Source organism: Diabrotica virgifera, chromosome 2, assembly GCF_917563875.1.
Source record: "Diabrotica virgifera virgifera chromosome 2, PGI_DIABVI_V3a".
NCBI classification, from domain to species: Eukaryota; Metazoa; Arthropoda; class Insecta; order Coleoptera; family Chrysomelidae; genus Diabrotica; species Diabrotica virgifera.
In genome coordinates, this window is record NC_065444.1 from 112,696,077 (window position 1) to 112,715,059 (window position 18,983).

General features: G+C 33.2%; 1 protein-coding gene across 4 annotated transcripts in view; it reads left to right on the forward strand.

Moving 5' to 3' along the window:
* The first annotated feature begins 116 nt into the window (after positions 1 to 116).
* LOC126880185 (CD63 antigen-like) overlaps positions 117 to 18,983 on the forward strand; it is a 218,769-nt gene continuing 199,902 nt past the window's right edge. For all 4 annotated transcript variants that reach the window (XM_050643960.1, XM_050643961.1, XM_050643962.1 and 1 more), the window contains exons 1-2: positions 117 to 261; positions 369 to 551. In XM_050643960.1, coding sequence (XP_050499917.1) covers positions 486 to 551 — 66 coding nt within the window. In that variant the 5' untranslated portion in view covers positions 117 to 261; positions 369 to 485. The remainder of the gene's footprint in view (positions 262 to 368; positions 552 to 18,983) is intronic.

An 18,983-nucleotide genomic window follows, 5' to 3' on the forward strand; every position in this document is an offset into this window, starting at 1 on the left:
CATTCAGAACATGTTACTTTATTGGCTGATAATTTGTTAAAAATAATTTGTTTAGATAGATAGATTATTAGGCAACTTACTAACTTCATTTCTGTATTAAATGTTGCCTACACTACGAATTAATTAACTAAGTATTTATTATGCAGCAAGGACTACACGCGATTGTTTAAATGGTAGTAGTCACGGGAAGGAATTTTACCGAATCGATTCCAGTCGACGTTTAGAGCATGTTGATAGCGAAATTTAAAGTTGTGAGCGCAGGTAAATAAAACCTATTAAGATTAAGCCACGTATTTGTTTAAATATTACTATCATTTTCTTATCAGTTTTATCTGTCACCTGTACACTTATTGTTTCGTTTATTGCAGGAATTATTAGTTAATGGTTTTAAAAGTTGACAAGTGCGGACATCAGGTAGATTTTTAAACGAAAGTAAAAGTGATACTGCTAAACCAGTTTATTAACATTTAAAAAAATATATCAAAATGAATCTCAGTTGCGGTTCAAGGACTATAAAATACCTAATTTTTACTTTCAATTTTTTTTTCGTGGTAAGTAGCAATTTTTTAATTATTGGGTTTGGGTAGATCAAATATCATTTAAGTAAAAATATTTGCAGAATGAAGTGCTGATAGACTTCCTTTGTTATGTAAACATTAACATTATTACACGAATAACCTTGCGGAAAAGTTTGAATAGTCTAAAATCATACATTTTTTGTAAAAGATATGTAGCAAATACGGTATCTAAAAAACTGTTAATGCTGTACATGAACGATGAACGATTACAATACGATAAAGATAATGCTTGCGAAATTACTTGGAACATTTTGAAAAATTTTAGGTACCTAAATTAAACCAATATTGTGCAACTATACAATCATGGATTTAATTTAATAAAATGCAGAATATAGTATTCTAAAATATTTGCTTCTACAATAAAGTACTGGTTGGCCTGGGTGCTTTATTCAAAACAAAGTTTTCTATTTCTATGTTTATGTCGTGAGAAGTTTTTAATACTACAAGCATGTTTTGTCTGCAATTTTGGTCTAAACTAAATATGAACAACATAAACAATCGCATTAAGTATAATTTTGTCTAATTATTTTCTAGAATATCCTATTATTACCGGTTTTTTAGCTTTCTTTATTATCTTTATTTTTTTATTTACCAGTGGTCGGTCCACTTTGAAAAACCGGCATTGAGTGTTTATGGTTTAGTTTATATGTATACCTACACACACGTTTCTAAATTTCAATTAGTCCAGCATAACGTGAAAAATATATATTATGCCTTATATTAAAGCACTAAAGCCAAAGCAAAGCGTTAACGAAAATGATGTGCATTTTTTCATTTTCGTTCGCGGACCTTTCCATTGCTGTATTAGTCCATGTTGTGAGTCCACTCCCGTATTAGTCTAAGATACGATATAAGGTCGATTTGCACCGATCTATTTAATGGATGAAAATGATTGGATATGTAATTTAGCATGTTAACAATGGACCGTGACAGTGTGACGTCAAAACGTCAAAAAGGTTTCCAAACAAAGTTTCCAAAAAAGTTTGACGTCTATAGTCTATACACGTGATTTGTGTAAATGGGAAATATACTATGGGCATAGATTACAATCACGGGTACTCAACACATTACCATTTTGTAAAAATTAAACATCCTACAAGCAATATATTCCAATTATAAAAACGAAAACAAACACCACGTGTGAATTTATCCTTTGTTTGGAAACCTTTTCAGAGTAGCCAACATTGATTTGACGTCACGACTATCACGGTCCATTACAAAAAACAAGGGTTGTCCGATCTAATCTTGTTCTTACTATAATTAATTAATAATTAAAAAATTACATTTTTTTTAGAAATAAAAAAAAATTCGACCCGGGCAGATGTCATTTCAGATTTTTTAGGTCATTCTAAACAAAAAAGGTCTTTTGTAATTTTTCTCTAAAGTTGATCGTTTTGCAGTTATAAACAATTTAAAACTAAAAAAAGAACGAAAGATGACGATTTTTAAGGCTCAAAAACATAAGTATAAAATATCATTTTTAAAATTACAAAGTACCTAACTTCAAGTTCAAACCTTTTCTACCAGCTCTTTATAAGTCTTCTGGACTTACTTCATTCTGAAACATTGTTTTTTAGTTGTTAATGCCCGACTCCCCATAGAATAGAATAGAAATATGCTTTATTGTCACTGAAAATTTTTACAATTTTATGGACAAAGCTTACATACAGTCAAAAGAAAAATAATATCAACAACAAATAACAAATAACAACTACAATTTACTAAAATTAGATGAATCGTCAATATACAGTAAATATGATATAAAACCAAAGACAAAAACAATAATTGCAAAATTTATTACTCCATTAAAATGTTACATTTTTTAAGCCGTACCTTGCATTTGTTAGAGGAGTAAATTTTATTTCTTTAATGTGTATTGGGGATCAGTAGAAGCTTAAGTTCAAGTTTTTGGGGTCGCCACCCTTGTCCCCCGGCCGCCATATTGGAAATGGTGTGCAAAGGGGTTTCGCGCTATATCTCGTAAACTACCAACCCTACGGAAAATCTAATTAAACATAAAATGTAGCAAATTAAATTTTATACAATTTTATTTTTATTACTTTTTATCGTCAAGTGACCAACAAAAAAGATATAAACAAAAATATGCAAAAAAATTTTAACAAGATTCCTTTTGGAGGTTATAACTTTTTTTAAGTTTATTTTAAAATAAAATAACATTAAAGCAGTTTTGTAGAGGGTTTTTCAGCGAACAATTTCCACTATAAATTTGTTTAATTCTATTTATTTATATAGGTGTTACAGCGCTCCAAACTTGACCAGATTCTCGAATGCTCATAGGGATATAATAAAAACAAAAGTTAGGCTTACTTTTCTATCTATATATATATATATATATATATATATATATATATATATTTTTTATTCATACAATTTATTATGATTTTAACATTCCTATGCTATTATTAATCTGATTTTGACCTTTCTCCCCACTATAAAACTTATAACCCGAAGCATATATAGAAACGGCCCAAGAAGTTGTTTGAGGACAAATTCGCCGGTTCAGAAGAAGAATGACGCAACCGCATATTGCAAAATTCTTAAGAAGAGCAAAAAACGAATTTTTGTTATCAAAATCATAAAGTATGATCAAAATTAGCCATTCACCACACCGTGGTCAGGATCTCGAGATATAAGCGTTTTTTGGGGTGTGCCGCTTGTTTATGAAGTAACATATCTTTTTTCCTGTTGTATATTTTGACTTAAAATTTTCCAAAAAACTTCTTCATGAATTATATTTTATTGTTGTGTTGGTTAAAATTATAAACTAAAAAGTTTGTCACTCAACTTTTTTAAGTAACATGAAACTAACGAAATATGATGACAAAATGTTTAAAAACTAACAATAACTCCTTTTTTAATGTGTTTAAATATTTAGGACAAATTCCATTGTTATCTACGTACTTCAGAGATTAAACAGTAAAATTTTCAGAAGGAAATATTTACAGCGACCAAAGATACAGCGAGGTAAATTTGAAAAATCATCAAAATTGATTTTCGGCATTTTTGTATAAAATTTGATTTTTGAACATGTTCCACCAAATCTAGATAAAAATAAACTTCATATTCGGATTCAGCGACCTCGAAAACATAAAAATAGACCAAAATTGGTCATTCACCTAAATTTGATTTTCGTGGTCGGCATAAAGATTGCTGCCGCTCGACTAATACAGTGCGGTGGAATAAGTGTTGCCCTCCCCCCCTATTAACTTGTTTATTTTAAGAATACAAGCAAAACGCTCGGACAGGTCGATTTTTAAACTAACCATAGTATATTATAGCATCAACGTTTCGAACTTTACGCGATCCCTCTTCAGCTGACAGGCATAACTTTGATTTTTTTTAAATGGGAAAGTACATCATGTGACACCTCATTTAAGAGCTCTTAAAATACTGATTTCAAAAATGTATAATACTTTAATCCTGTTTGAGAGCGTAGGCGTAAAATTTCGGTCGAATTCTTTCTAAATGCAATCATTTTTTTCGAATCCTGAAAAAACTAATAACTATTTTTGAAAAATTTAAACGCTGAATGAAATATTACAGTATTCTCGATGGTCCAAAGTCCCTGAGAACTTCTATAATGTTTATTTTAATAAGTCACAGTGGTGAAAAAAAGAGAAAATTTAGTGTGATTTTTAATTTCAAATATATCATTCAAAAGAAACTTTTTGTTATTCTAAGGGACTGTCAGCCCTCGGTAATAATCTAATCTTTGATTCTGCGTTTAAATTTTTCAAAAATACTTATTAGTTTTCTCAGAATTCGAAAAAAATTAATGCGTTTAAAAAGAGTTCGACCGAAATTTTGCGCCTACGCTCTCAAACAGGATTAAAGTATTATACATTTTTGAAATCAGTATTTTAAGAGCTTTTAAATGAGGTGTCACATGATGTACTTTCCCATTTAAAAAAATCAAAGTTACGCCTGTCACCTGAAGAGGTATCGCGTAAAGTTCGAAACGTTGATGCCATAATATACTATGGTTAGTTTAAAAATCGACCTGTCCGAGCGTTTTGCTTATATTCTTAAAATAAACAAGTTAATAGGGGGGGCAACACTTATTCCACCGCACTGTATATAGATAGAAAAGTATTTTTTTATGGTATTCCTATGAGAATTCGAGAATCTGGTCAAGATTAGAGCGCTGTAAAACCTAGATAATAAATAAAATTAAACAACTTTATAGCGAAAATTGTTCATTGAAAAATCCTCTACAAAATCGCTATGATGTTATTTTATTGTGAAATAAACGGAAAAAAAGTTATAACCTCCAAAAGGAAACTTCTTACAAAATTTTCTCATATTTTTATTTATAACTTTTTTGTTGGTCACTTGACGATAAAAAGTAATAGATATAAAATTGTAGAAAATTTAATTTGCTGCATTTTATGTAAAATTAAATTTTCTGTAGGATTGCTAGTTTAGAAGATACAGCGCGAAAACCCTTTGCACCCCTTTTTCCAATATGGCGGCCGGGGGACAAGGGTGGCGACCCCAAAAACTTGAACTTAATCTTCTACTGAACCCCTCTACACATTAAAAAAATAAAATTGACTCCTCTAAGAAATGCAACCTAAATGTAACATTTTAATGGACTATATATAAATTGCAAATTGAACATACTTAAGAAACCTTCCTCATTATCAATTAAAAAAATATGTTTTAGAATATAACATGACTAAAATTATTATCTAGGCCTGATAGAAAAAGGTTTGAACTTGAATTTATTTACTAGATGATTACAAAAATTATATTTTTTACTTGTGTTTTTGAGCCTTGAAAATTGTCATATTTCGTTCTTTTTTCAGTTTTAAATTGTTTATAACTCGAAAACGATCAACTTTAGAGAAAAATTACGAAAGACCTTTTTTTTGTTTAGAATGATCCAAAAAATCTGAAATAATATCTGCCCGGGTCGAACAAATTTTTTTTAAATTCATAAAAAAATGTAATTTTTTAATTATTAATTAATTATAGTTAGAACAAGGTTAGATGGGGCAACCCTTGTTTTATGTAATTGTTGACATGCTAAATTACATATCCAATAATTTTTATCTATTAAACAGATCGGTGCAAATCGACCTTATATCGGATCCTCTACGATATGAAAAAATTTCTGATTTGAGCTTTGCTGATTTCTGTTCAAAAATGTCCCATTTAAACAAATCTGAAGGGTGCCGGTTGAAATTTTTGGACAGAAACAATAATTATTGTTGCCGGGTAATAATAATAATAATAATATGTTGCCGGGTGAAATTGTTTAAACAATTTTTTGAACAAATACAAAAGATCATCTTTTTTGTTCTGGAAAATTATTTTTATATGCGATTTTAAAACCTAAAAATGCGAATCTAGGCTTGAAAAATTATATGTAAATTACTATTTTTAAGGTTGCCAGTTCCCAAGAGCCTAAGTTGAAGTTTAAACATTGATTTTCAAGATTCTGATTAGTAATCGGGGCTTATTTCAATATATAAGTACCGTCGTTTTTAACTCTTAATTATGTGCGTCCACTCGATCTCTTACGAGTATAACTCGAAAACTGTCAACTTTTGATAATGAAAAATGAAATTTTTTATTTAAAATTTAAAACATTTTTTTTTAAAATTACTCAAAAAATCCAAAAAAAATTTCCGGAGCAAAAAAGGTAGTCTTTTGAATTTGTTAAAAAAATTGTTTAAACAATTTCTCCCCAAAAATTTCTCCCGGCACTCTTCTGATTTTTTAAAGGGGACATTTTTGAACAGGAATTCGCAAAAAAACCGAAAAGACTCTTGTAGAGTGCACAGGTGTTCTACACAGATCCGATCTTTGCTCAAAAACCGACAACCGATGGAGCGTGTGTGTTGTGTGCCTCGAAAATTCTTGCGTCCGATTTGCGCGACGAACACGTTCACATCAGCATAATTTACTTCGAGCACGCAAATATTTGCGACGAACAGCTGGTTCGTCACAATTTTTTATCAATGAGGCCGCGGCTTAATACTAAGGGCTTGTCCATATGAGGGCAGTTTGCCAACGTCGACTGCGCGGTTTACCTGTTTTCCCCCTGTTCTCCTTGGTAACTTCAAAGGCGGCATTAGGGTGAGATCAAGTAAAACAGGTAAAGCGTGCAGTCGACGTTGGCAAACCGCCCTCATATGGGCAAGCCCTTAGATCGTGGCTGCAAAGGACGTTTCTCTTTTTTACAAAGGTAGCCTCGGGCTTGTTCTATTCGGATTTTAATTTATGCGGTTGGATCCCAGTGCCCTGACTGATATTATTGAAAATGATCAACACTGCGTTGAATTGAACGTTTTTTTTAATTTGATTTTAGATACAATCTGTTACATCACAAAAAAAAGTAACACTAAGCATTTTTGTTGAACGAATGTCAGAGGAGTTTTAGTCCAATGACTATCAACTCCTAGTAGGTTTGTTACTAATAACTACACTAAGTCACTTATTTTCACTTAAAACCTTATAACACTTTAAGACACTTATGTTCTAAATGGTAAGTCAAGAGGAGTTCTAATTTTCAGTCTATTTAGTTGTGTAGAGTTGTCCAATAAATTCACTGCTAATTCGTTGGGGTGCTTTTCCAGTCTTTTGAAATATTTATCACTGCATTTGATGATCATCTGCTTCACTGTCTCGATCTTCAAGTCCCTGTAAATGTCTGCATTTGGAATGAACCACGGTGCATTTGTGATAGCACGAAGAACCTTGGATTGAAACCGCTCCAGTATTGCTAGGTTGCTGTCTGATGCAGTTCCCCACAGTTTAATCAGTTCCCCACAGTTCCCCGTATGTCCAGATGGGCCGGATGATTGCTTTATACACTAATATTTTGTTAGATAGAGATAACGTGGATTTTCGGCCGAGTAACCAGTAGTGTTTTTTGTATTTTATTCCTAATTTCTTCCTCTTCGTCCAGATCATAGGCGTAACCAGGATGATCCTAAGGGGGGTTACAACTACCTGAAAGGGGGGGGGTTACAACTACTGGAAGGTCTCTGAGGGCTATAGTGTTAAGAGTATAGAGCTCAAAGTACATCCCAATGGGGGGGGGGGGTTATAACCCCCAAAACCCCCTGGTTATGCCTATGGTCCAGATGTGTGTTCTCCATGTTAGCCCATTGTCAAGGTGTAATCCGAGATATTTTACAGTATCATTTTTAGAAATATTCTTGTTATGCATTAGGATATTCGGTGTTTCTTTGTGACATTTAGTGAATACTATGTTAACTGATTTTGCTTCGTTGATCTTTATCTTCCATTTCTTAGCCCATATTTCAACTAGATGTATGTTTTCTTGCAATATTTCAGCTGCCTGTATGGGATCTGGGTTTTTTACCAGAATTGCATTGTCATCTGCGAATATTGCGATTGTAGATTCTTCTCCAGTTGGGAAATCAGCTGTAAAGATTGTGTAGAGAATTGGTCCCAAGACGCTGCCTTGCGGGACCCCAGCATTTATGTTGTGAATTTCAGGCACACTTTCTTCGTATCTTGTGAACTGAACGTAATTTGATTTTTTAACAGGACACTGCTCCACATTGTGCTTATGTGCTGTACTTCTTCTTCTTCATCTTCTTTTTCTTCTTCTTCTTCTTCTTTTTCTTTTATTCTTATTTACTGCCTGTTTTTCTTCAACGGTGCCTTTCATTCTGTCCCTAAATTGTCATTCCATCTTTTCCTTGGGCGCCCCATACTTCTTCTGCCTAACGATGACTTGTCCCTGGCTATTCTTACTATCCGTGATTCAGACGTCCTGCTTATGTGTTGATTCCACCATTCTTTTCTGTTCTTTGCCCAGTTATTTATATTGTCTACCCCACATACCTATGCGTCTGATTTCATCACTAAGTCCTGTTGTCCTTTTCCAGCGATTCTTCTTAAGATCTTCATTTAGTTGGTATCCAGATGCCTTTGTGTTTTGCTTGTATCTGGTCTTGTTTCGGCCGTGTAAGTCATAACTGGCTTAATAACTGACTTATTATTCGGGCCTTTGTTTCCACTCTTAGGTGTTTGTTTTTCCAATTCTTGTCGTTTAGGCATCCGATTGTGTCTTATTGTTTTTTCTTATAAATAAAAAAATAGATACTTACTGGACCGAGGAGCAAAGTGATCAACCAGTGCATCCTTCCTATCATGACATATAGATGTCAAACCTGAACCCTAACCAAGGCAAACATGAATTAAACTAGCCACAACAGAAAGAGCAATATTAGGTATACGACTGTCAGATAAAAAGAGTAACGACTGGATAAGATCAATCTTTGTTCAAGACAAAAACAAGAGAGGTTGTTGAGAACAGAACGTAGAATCTTGCGTAGATGCAACTATGAGCACTGGCGATATCCCTCAAACGAAATCCATAACATCTCGAACACCCCCAAAATCACCGAGAGAATAAACTCTCTGAACAGGAACTTCACAATCAAAGTAATCAACGGCCCCCCTTCCGACACACAAGAATCTCTCAAATGTTCCTGTTCATCTTCCGGCCACGTACTCCACCGAAAGCCCAAACGCAAAAAGATTCATGTACCGTCCGCTCTAATGCAAACATGCATTGACGAACTCCCGGTGGAGTACGATAACATCCTTGAGGCTACCCCGTTAGCCTACCGTACCCACCTCTAACATTTCCTCTTCCCTACCCCGAACAGGGAGAAGTTGGTTTTTTGCGGTTTCCCAACTTCATTGCACAATTATACCTGTTCGTCCCAAGAAAATAGCCGCAACTATTTTCTCCACTCGAACGCACACTGTCCACGCTGCACTCAAAGCCACCTCCTGACCGCCGACGAGGGACGCAGGTTCGCCTGTCGTTGTACAATGGTTTCTAGGGAGACTGGTCGAGAGCAAAGCACGGACAGTACACGTAAATGTCTATGGAACCAACAACAATCCATCAAACTTTCTTCTCTGTTGACTTCTTAGCCTTCTGGACACCACCGTCCGGCATAACCCAGGATCCAAGAACACCAGGACACGGCGCTTGCCCCAGTGTGTTTTTCGGACTGTTTGCTTTTGCTGCCAACACAATACATTCACCTCAAACCCTGAAGAGGACAAAATCCTAAACGGGGAAGCACATTGAATGCATTTCTTCTAAACATTATCTAGACAAGCAAATCAAACAATGTGGCTGGCTGATAAGATCAAAAACAAAAGTCGAGGACATGACAACAAAGGTTGCCAAACTTAAAAGGAGCTTCGCAGGCCACACTGCTAGAAACGACCAACGTTAGAATGCAACAATACAACACTGGAGACCTTACGAAAGTAAACGACCGAGAGGAAGACCACATATGAGGTGAATCATAGTCACCTTTACTTTACAAGCCATGAAGAGAAAAAGGCAACGTCGCAATTGATGACGTCCGTAGTCTATCTTTCGGACTACCGCTTTCGAAACTACGATTTTAAAGTACAAATTCTGGTAAAATTTATAGTATTTTTTGAGTCGAACAAGAAAATATTATTAATTGGAAGTTTGTACAAAATAATATTAAAAGTAATTCCTTGTAAGTAACGTTTATTATATAAAAAAAAAATCAACAACAAGAATATAAACGGGATTCATTTTTTTTCGAATCCTAAGAAAACTAATAAGTATTTTTCAAAAACTTAAACGCAGAGTGAAAGATTACGTTAGGACCAAGGGCCCAAAGTCCCTGAAAACTTCTATGTTTATTTTAATAAGGTACAGGGGTGAAAAACTAAGAAAATTTAGTGTGATTTTTAGTTTCAAATATGTCATTAAAAAACTTTTTATTCATTCTAAGGGACTTTTAGCTCTCGGTAATAAATTTCTTTTATTCTGCGTTTAAATTTTTCAAAAATACTTATTAGTTTTCTCAGAATTCGAAAAAATGATTACATTTAAAATACAGGCGTCAAAATTTTGCGTTTTGTTCCTTTCCCCTTAAAGTTTGTCGCACTGATTTAGAAACACCCTGAATTGATAAAGAACAAATCTAGTTGTTAAACATAAGCGAATTAATAAAAAAAAACAGAATGTTAAGAAAACCGGAGTCTATAGTTGGGTTTTAATTTCAGTATTTTATAAATGCCCGGTACAGCATAAAAATTTCACTGGTTAGCAACAATATTATTACAGCGGTATTGTTAAAGAATTAGGCTAAAAATCACTTAAATCTGCCAACAGGTTTATTAAATATAAGACATTAAAAATGACAAAATTTTTAAGTGGACGGATATCTATATGCACGCAAGTTTATATAAAAATATATTATATTGAACTAAAATCATCTTAATAACATACCTTTTAATGTTCTTTATAATTTGGAGCACGAAATATTGTAAAATATTTCAGTTTCTCTGTAAATACAGTGAAAATTATTTAAAAACAAATGAGAACTGTCAGAATTAATCGGTCTACCAATAGATGTTGCCAAGTTTCAACTTCGTGGCTTGTTAAGTAAAGGTGGCTATGGGTGGGTTGATGATATTAAAAGAGTAGCTGGAACAAATTGGAAATATGTTGCTCAGGATAGAGACCGATGGAAGGAGTTGGGAGAGGCCTATGTCCAAACGTGGACGATAGAAGACTAAGAAGAAGAAGAGTGACTTAATTTAAAAATTTGATGACTAATCTACAGAGAATTGTAAGCGCCTTAAAACGGATATCTAATTTGACCACCATTGCCATTAAAAAATGTTGTGATTTTTACCCTGGTTTAGAGGTGAAAGTAAAATAATCGAAAATATCGGAAAAATACGTAATCGAACATTGACCTATCGCTGGGTTTTTAAAAAGTGTTGTCGTAGTTCCTGATAATGCCTCTGTTTCGTTTTTGTTCGCTAACTCTGTATATAGCAGGTTCACATCACTAATTAATTATGGTAAATAAATGATGGTTTTTTCCAATCTTTCTACAATTAAAAAGTAATTGACTAAAATAGTTTTAATATTCTAGGGAATGCCTATAACACCGAATATAATTTTAGCGACTTAAAATAAAAATGTGCTTGTAAATGTTTCCAAAATGTTGATATGCTTTCTTTCCGCCACAATATAGTATAACGACGATAGTATATATATAGTGATAACGACGGTTGTTTTATAAATACTTGGAAATATCAATAAACGTTACATTATCTACCTCCAGAAGATAAGAACTTCAATAACATAATAGTCTTCACTTATAAAATGTGAACTGTTAATATTTTTTTATGTGTGCTGATTTATACTATTCAAAATATTTTCTACTACATTTTAGACCTGGATCCCGCGTACCAAAAAAAGTTGATTGATAGCAAGCTGAAAATTTGTTAATAGCTTAACGGTGCCTAGTCGGACAAACTTTGATGTACGGGAACACTGGAACAGAGGGGAAGTTTTAAATGTGGAACAGTTTAAAAATTTGAAACGTCAGATTACGAAAACGTCCCATGTATTTTGTCGGACAGAACATCCAATTGATTTGTTACCCTTTCATTAAACTCTCATGCAAAAATCAGACTGGTATTTATCACCAAGTGGGCATTTTAATAAGTCCGACACGTAGAACATGTCAAATGACAGGAATTATGACAGGTGATAAATAGCAGTCTGATTTTTGCATGAGAGTTTAATGAAAGGGTAACAAATCAATTGGAAGTTCTGTCCGACAAAATACTGACAAAATTCTGACGTTCCAAATGTTTAACCTGTTCCACAATTAAAACTTCCTCTGTTCCAGTGTTCCCGTATATTAAAGTTTGTCCGACTAGACACCGTGAAGATATTAACAAATTTTCAGCTTGCTACTTATCAATCAACTTTTTTTTTGTACGCGGGATCAAGGCCTAAATGAACATAAAATTAGATCAGAGGCACAATAATAATTATTAAATTACTACATAATATAAGCTAGGTTTCAACTTCAACTAAAAAAGACGCAAAAACTTAAGATACAGAAACTAAAGTCAGAAGAAACAAAAGAAAATCTGAAACACGAAATCAACACAAATCTAGACAGAAACCCAGGAAATAATTGCAACGTAGAACAGCAGCGGCAATTCTTCAAAACCTCTATATTAGAGCCAAGTAAGAAAGTACTTACAGCAACCAAACGTAAGAAAGAAGAATGGATGACGGAGGAAATTCTAGAGTTGATGAAAAAAAGAAGAAAAAACAAAACCATCAATAAGACCCGCTATAAACAGCTTCAAAACCAAATAAGAACAAAAATTAGGGAGGCTAAAGAAACCTACTTCTCTGAAAAATGTAAAGAAATAGAAGAGCTACAAAACAGATATGACAACTTCAACCTACATAAAAGAGTCAAAGAACTAGCCGGAATAGGAAATAAAAGAACCTCAAATATATTGCTCGACAAAAATGGAAACATTATAATGGAGACAGAACGAAAACTACGATGATGGAAAGAGTACATTGAGGAACTATTTCATGACCAGAGAGAAGCTAGTACATCCGTAGATAGCCAAACCGGAGATGTGGGCCCATAGATAACCAAATCAGAGGTTAGTCAGGCAATAGACTCTATGAAAACCAATAAATCTGCTGGTCCAGATGAATTACCTAGCGATCTGATAAAGTTCGTCAACGAGAAAAACCTGGACATAATAGTAGAACTGTTCAACGCTATCTATACTACTGGAATCATCCCTAGAGAAATGTTGACATCAGCATTTGTGTGTTTGCCAAAGAAAGTGCATGCCAAAGAACGCAGTGACTACCGAACCATAAGCTTTATGTCACATACCTTGAAAATTCTGCTGATTATTTCATTCATAGGAGATTCTGACCAATAGAAAGCTACAGAAATCTAAATTAAATTGATAATTTTAGATAATTTTCCAACGTCAAGTATATTACGTAAGATGCCCTTCGTTGCTACGAAAAAATACATTCAGTAACATTAATGACAATTAATGTTTCAAAAAATTATAAAAGTGATGACTTTCAACCGTGAAATATTTATAACAACTGTGTGTTTAGTTGTACTAATTTTGTACTTACATAAATAAATTACAATAAAATTTTGGTTTTGAACACTTTTATTCATGAAATAATCGCAACAAATTGCACTCGATCTCTAAAATTAATATCGAATTTTTGCCCTCCTGACACTTTGACATAATTTTACTCGCCTTCGGCTCGTGAAATTAAAACTGTCAAAGTGTCACTCTGGAAAAATTCAATAATTTTAGAGCTCTTGTGCAATTACTACTGAAAATTATCCACTCCAGAATACACTTTAAACTGGAGCTGGATATTAGTGACACTCAATGTGGGTTCCGCAATGGTATGGGTACCAGAGAGACATTATTCTCCTTCAACGTGCTGACACAGAGATGTTTGGATGTTAACCGTCCTCTTTACGTCTGTTTTATAGACTACAATAAAGCGTTTGATAAAGCAAAACATGATCGACTCATGGAAATTCTGAAAACTAAAAACCTAGATGAAAGAGATTTAAGACTAATAACACACCTCTATTACAATCAGCGAGCAATAGTAAGAATTGAAAAAGAAACATCTGAAGAAATAAAAATAAAGATAGGAGTCCGACAAGGCTGAATACTATCACCTCTATTATTTAACGCTTATTCTGAAGAGGTAATGCGACAAACTCTGGAAGATGAAACAGTCGGCATAAGAATAAATGGAGTCTTAGTTAACAACATCAGATATGCAGATGGTACAGTAATAATAGCCGATAGTTTACAAAACCTACAAAGACTCATGAGTAAAATAGTAAGGTGTAGTAGGGAGTACGGACTCTCTCTCAATATCAAAAAGACGAAGTTTATGAAAATTAGTAAACACAACCATAATACTAACGAAATCTTGATACTAGAGGGCCAGCAGATCGAAAGAGTAAAAAAGTACACTTACCTAGGAACACTTATAACAGAAAATAATGACTACACTGCAGAAATCAACGTCAGAATCGAAAAAGCACGTTTTAATTTTATGAAAATGAAAAAGGTCCTATGTAGCAAAGATTTAACATTTAATGTTAATTTAGCTTTTAAAGTACGCCTAATAAAATGTTACGTATACAGTGTAATATACTATGGAGTGGAATCATGGACGTTAAATGTAGAGACAATGAGACGACTTAACGCCTTTGAAATGTGGAACTATAGGAGAATTATGAGGGTTTCCTGGGTAGATAGAGTTACGAACAACGAAGTACTAAGAAGACTAGGTAAAGAGAAGGAAGTTGAACTTACAATTAAAGAAAGAAAACTACAGTATCTCGGACATGTGATGCGGGGCGAGAAGTATGGCATCCTGCGACTCATAATGCAAGGCAAGATAGATGGCAGAAGAAGCATCAGAAGAAGACGAATTTCATGGCTGAAGAACCTGCGAGAATTAAAATAGCTATGGTGATTGCCAACCTCCGTAGCGGAGATGGCACCTGAAGAAGAAGAAGATAATATAAGCCAGGGCATTTAGCACTCAAAACATCGGAATAAATCGATTTTTAAACACAGCACCTAGAGACATACAACTTTCTGCAATGTGTTCAGGATGACGTCAGGAAAAAAGCCTACAATAGAAAAATGGGTGGAAATGTATAATTGCATTTTAAAGTGCAAAACATGCATCCATAAGTGCATAAACATGTCAAAATCAGTATATTAAGAGCCACATTTTGTTATTCGGGTTTTTGGGGTCGTTGAACACGATTACGCTGTCAGAACCATGATCAGAACCGACCTCCGGAGCACCTGGTGTTCAGGGTGACTACTAAGGCACGTCATCTGGAGATTCGAGGGTTATCGGAACTAAATTGATGCAAACACATTAATTACTTGAGGTTTTTGAAGTCCTTGATCACGCCATCAGAACCGGACAGTGGCGGATCCAGGGGGGCGATGGGGGTGATCGGCCCCCCTCTCAACCCAAGTGATTTTTTTTTAAATTATAATATAAAGATAACAAAAACGTTTATTTATTTTTTCAAATGGATAATTATACATGTCAAAATTACAATATTATATAAATTATGAATTACATAAATATAAATATATTTTATTAGTATGGGACTTGGCTAAAACGGGCCAGTGACGCCAGTGTATTTGGAAATGAGTAATTTATAATCCTTATAAATTAAGAATTAAAAATGATCACAATAAGCATATTATTTAAAAAAATATGTAATCCTATATACTGTGAACGCAACTTAAGCATCTCCACGTATAATTATAAAATCGTTTGCAGATAACAGATTCGCTGAAAATCTCTCGAAAATTGCGCGCCTAGCAAAAACTATATTAATTCGCCGAAAATATAAATAATATGTTCACACGCCGATAGCTGACCACGAAAAAAGAACACCTTTATTAATTATTAGTAATTAGTGCATTTTTGTATCGATGCAAGTAACATCTCTAATACTGATTCGTACAGATCTTAGTTTGTAAATTGTTAGCGTGATTAATAGTATTTTGAGTTTATTCTTCTTTTTTTATATTAATATAGTTTGTGATTTACGAAGAGTTATAAGATGACAAATAAACGAAAGGAATCAGAAGCTTCTACCGAGAACTTAAAAAGTAAAAAAATTCAAATGTCGCAATAAAACTGATTATTTTTTTAAAAATCAACGTAATTTGGGTGATAATATTAATAGTAATGATGATAATAAATATGTACAAGGTACATCTTATCAGATAAAAAATAGATCATACTATGAGACCTACTGATCTTGGATCAAATTTAAGTTCTGAGAGCATTCAAAACAAGCCATGCCATTTATGTAAGTCATGCAGTAAATACCAATTCTACTTTCGAGAGTTTTATGGAAAAAGGTATGTCTTATATGCATGAAAGTATAGAAAGTATATATTATATAAGTTTATTTTATATCACGTTTGACAGAAGTGAGTATTTCTCCACGAGTACGATAGATACTTAGTCACTTATGTCGCGGGATGCAATCATCCACATAATATATAAAATTATGGTAATAAATTAAATTTTAAACTTCGTATGGGAAAGTACATCATGTGACACCTCATTTAAAAGCTTTTGAGATACTGATTACAAAAATGTATAGGCAATACTTGTGAAAAATGTCGGTCCAATACTTTTTAAATGCATTCATTTTTTTATATAATCCTGAGAAAACTAAAGTATTTTTGAAAAATTTAAACGCAAAATGCAATATTACCTTATTACCGAGGGTCGAAAGTACCTGAAAACTTCTGTGATGTTTATTGTGATGAGTTACAGGGGTGAAAAAAAAAAAATTGAGTATGACTTTTAACACGTTGACGGACAGTGCGTCAAATGTATAAGCAAGTGTTGTGACACTATATTGTATTTTGCAAAGTAGAATAGGGGAAAATGCAACGTCTGTAGACGTTGTGTCACATTACATCAATGGAAATTAGACGTCTATAGACGTTCTGTACGTTAGCGTGTTAATTTCAAATATATCATTCAAAAGAAACTTTTTCTTTATTCTAATGGACTTTCGGCCCTCGGTAATAATGTAATATTTTATTCTGCGTTTAAATTTTTCAAAGATTCTCGTATTAGTTTTCTCAGGATTCGAAAAAAAAAATTAATGCGTTTAAAAAGCATTTGACCAAAATTTTGCGCATGTACGTATTATACATTTTTGTAATCAGTATTTCAAACGATTTTAAATGAGGTGTCACATGATGTACTTTCCCATTACGAAATAAAATTAAAACTATTTCTACGTGAATTTTTTTGCCTTGAAAAAAGTAAAGTATTTTGCTTTTTTGAAAATTACATTCGGTTAATTCATTATTACATTTCCGAAACTACTATAAGTTAACTTATAAAGTCTCATTTTGTAGGTTTTTTTAAATATTAATGATAATTCACTACATACATATATTTATTTTTATTTCGTCAACTTTATATATTATAGGGTGTCCCAACCCAAAAGTAATGGAACCGTTGAATATTTCGCGAAATGAACATCGGATCAAAAAAATGAAAAATATGTGTTTAATAATTTTTAAAAATCTATCAAATGATGCCAAACACGACCCCCTACGTGGGATGGGGGTAACTTTAAAATATTTAATGGATACCCCCAGTTTTAATTGCAAATTTTGATTCCTTACGTAAAAGTAAGCAACTTTTATTCGAGACATTTTTTCGAATTTTGGATAGATGGCGCTATAATCGAAAAAACGATTTATCGTGATACGTGATACCATGGGTAATTTATAGAAATTGTTTAATATCTATAGAAACACATTCTCAAATGAAAAATCAAAAAACACAAGTTGAATATTTTTTAAAAATCTTAAACACGACACGGTGTCATTCGATAGGTTTTTGAAAAATATTAAACACGTGTTTTTTAGTTTTTTATTTGGAAGTGTATTTCTCGAGACAGACTATTTGTATATTATTCTATTTCTATAGAATACAAAAAATGTCTCGAATAAAAGTTGCTTACTTTTACGTAAGGAATCAAAATCTGCAATAAAAATTGGGAGTTTCCATTTACGATTTTAAATTGAGCCCCACCCCACCTCTAGGGGTTGGAGTAGGGGGTCGTTTTGGTGTCATTCGATAGATTTTTAAAAATTACTGAACAGGTATTTTTCAGTTCTTCGATCCGATTTTCATTTTAGCCAATCGGCCCCCCCTCTTAACGATGCTGGATCCGCCGCTGCCCTCGGAGCACCTAGTGCCCATATGCATGTCATCTTCTGTAATTTCGTGACTTTCCGACACTAAATTGATGCAAATATATTACTCGGGAGGGTTTTTGGGGTTTTGTCTCAATGACAATAATTCTGTGTGATAATTCTGTATAATTCTATAGATTCTTAATAAAGCAAAGAAATCAAAAATAAAATTTAAACTTACGTATGTAGTGTTATTTATATCAAAGTTAATGTTTATCTTAATCTATTTGACATTGGATACATTTAGAATGACCCGGATAAATCAAAACGTTATCAGTCTTTTTTGTCTTTTTTCCCAGTCAATTTGGAAAGTACGCAAAATATCTGGGTAAAACTAATTTTACCCAATTTTAGGGTTTATCCGTAACATAAATATTATACAGTGATGAGCACGCTAATAACCGGCAAAATAGCTCAAAAGATGGAAAACATAATACATTGCGAAATAAAAAGAGATGAAACTTGTGGAGGTGGAAATTATAGTTGTTATAAACGTATTAAATTAACATTACATTACATAGTTTCCCACCTTTAGACGTCTGTGACAGGAGTATTTTATAAAATTCTACTGTCACAGTGACAGTTGTCATACTCCTCTGATACGTCTAAAGGTTGGAAACTATGTAATATAATGTTATTTTAGACGTTTATAATGATCATTTCCACCTCCACTAGTTTCGTCTCTTTTTGTTCCGCAATGTATTATATTTTCCATCTTTTGAGCTATTT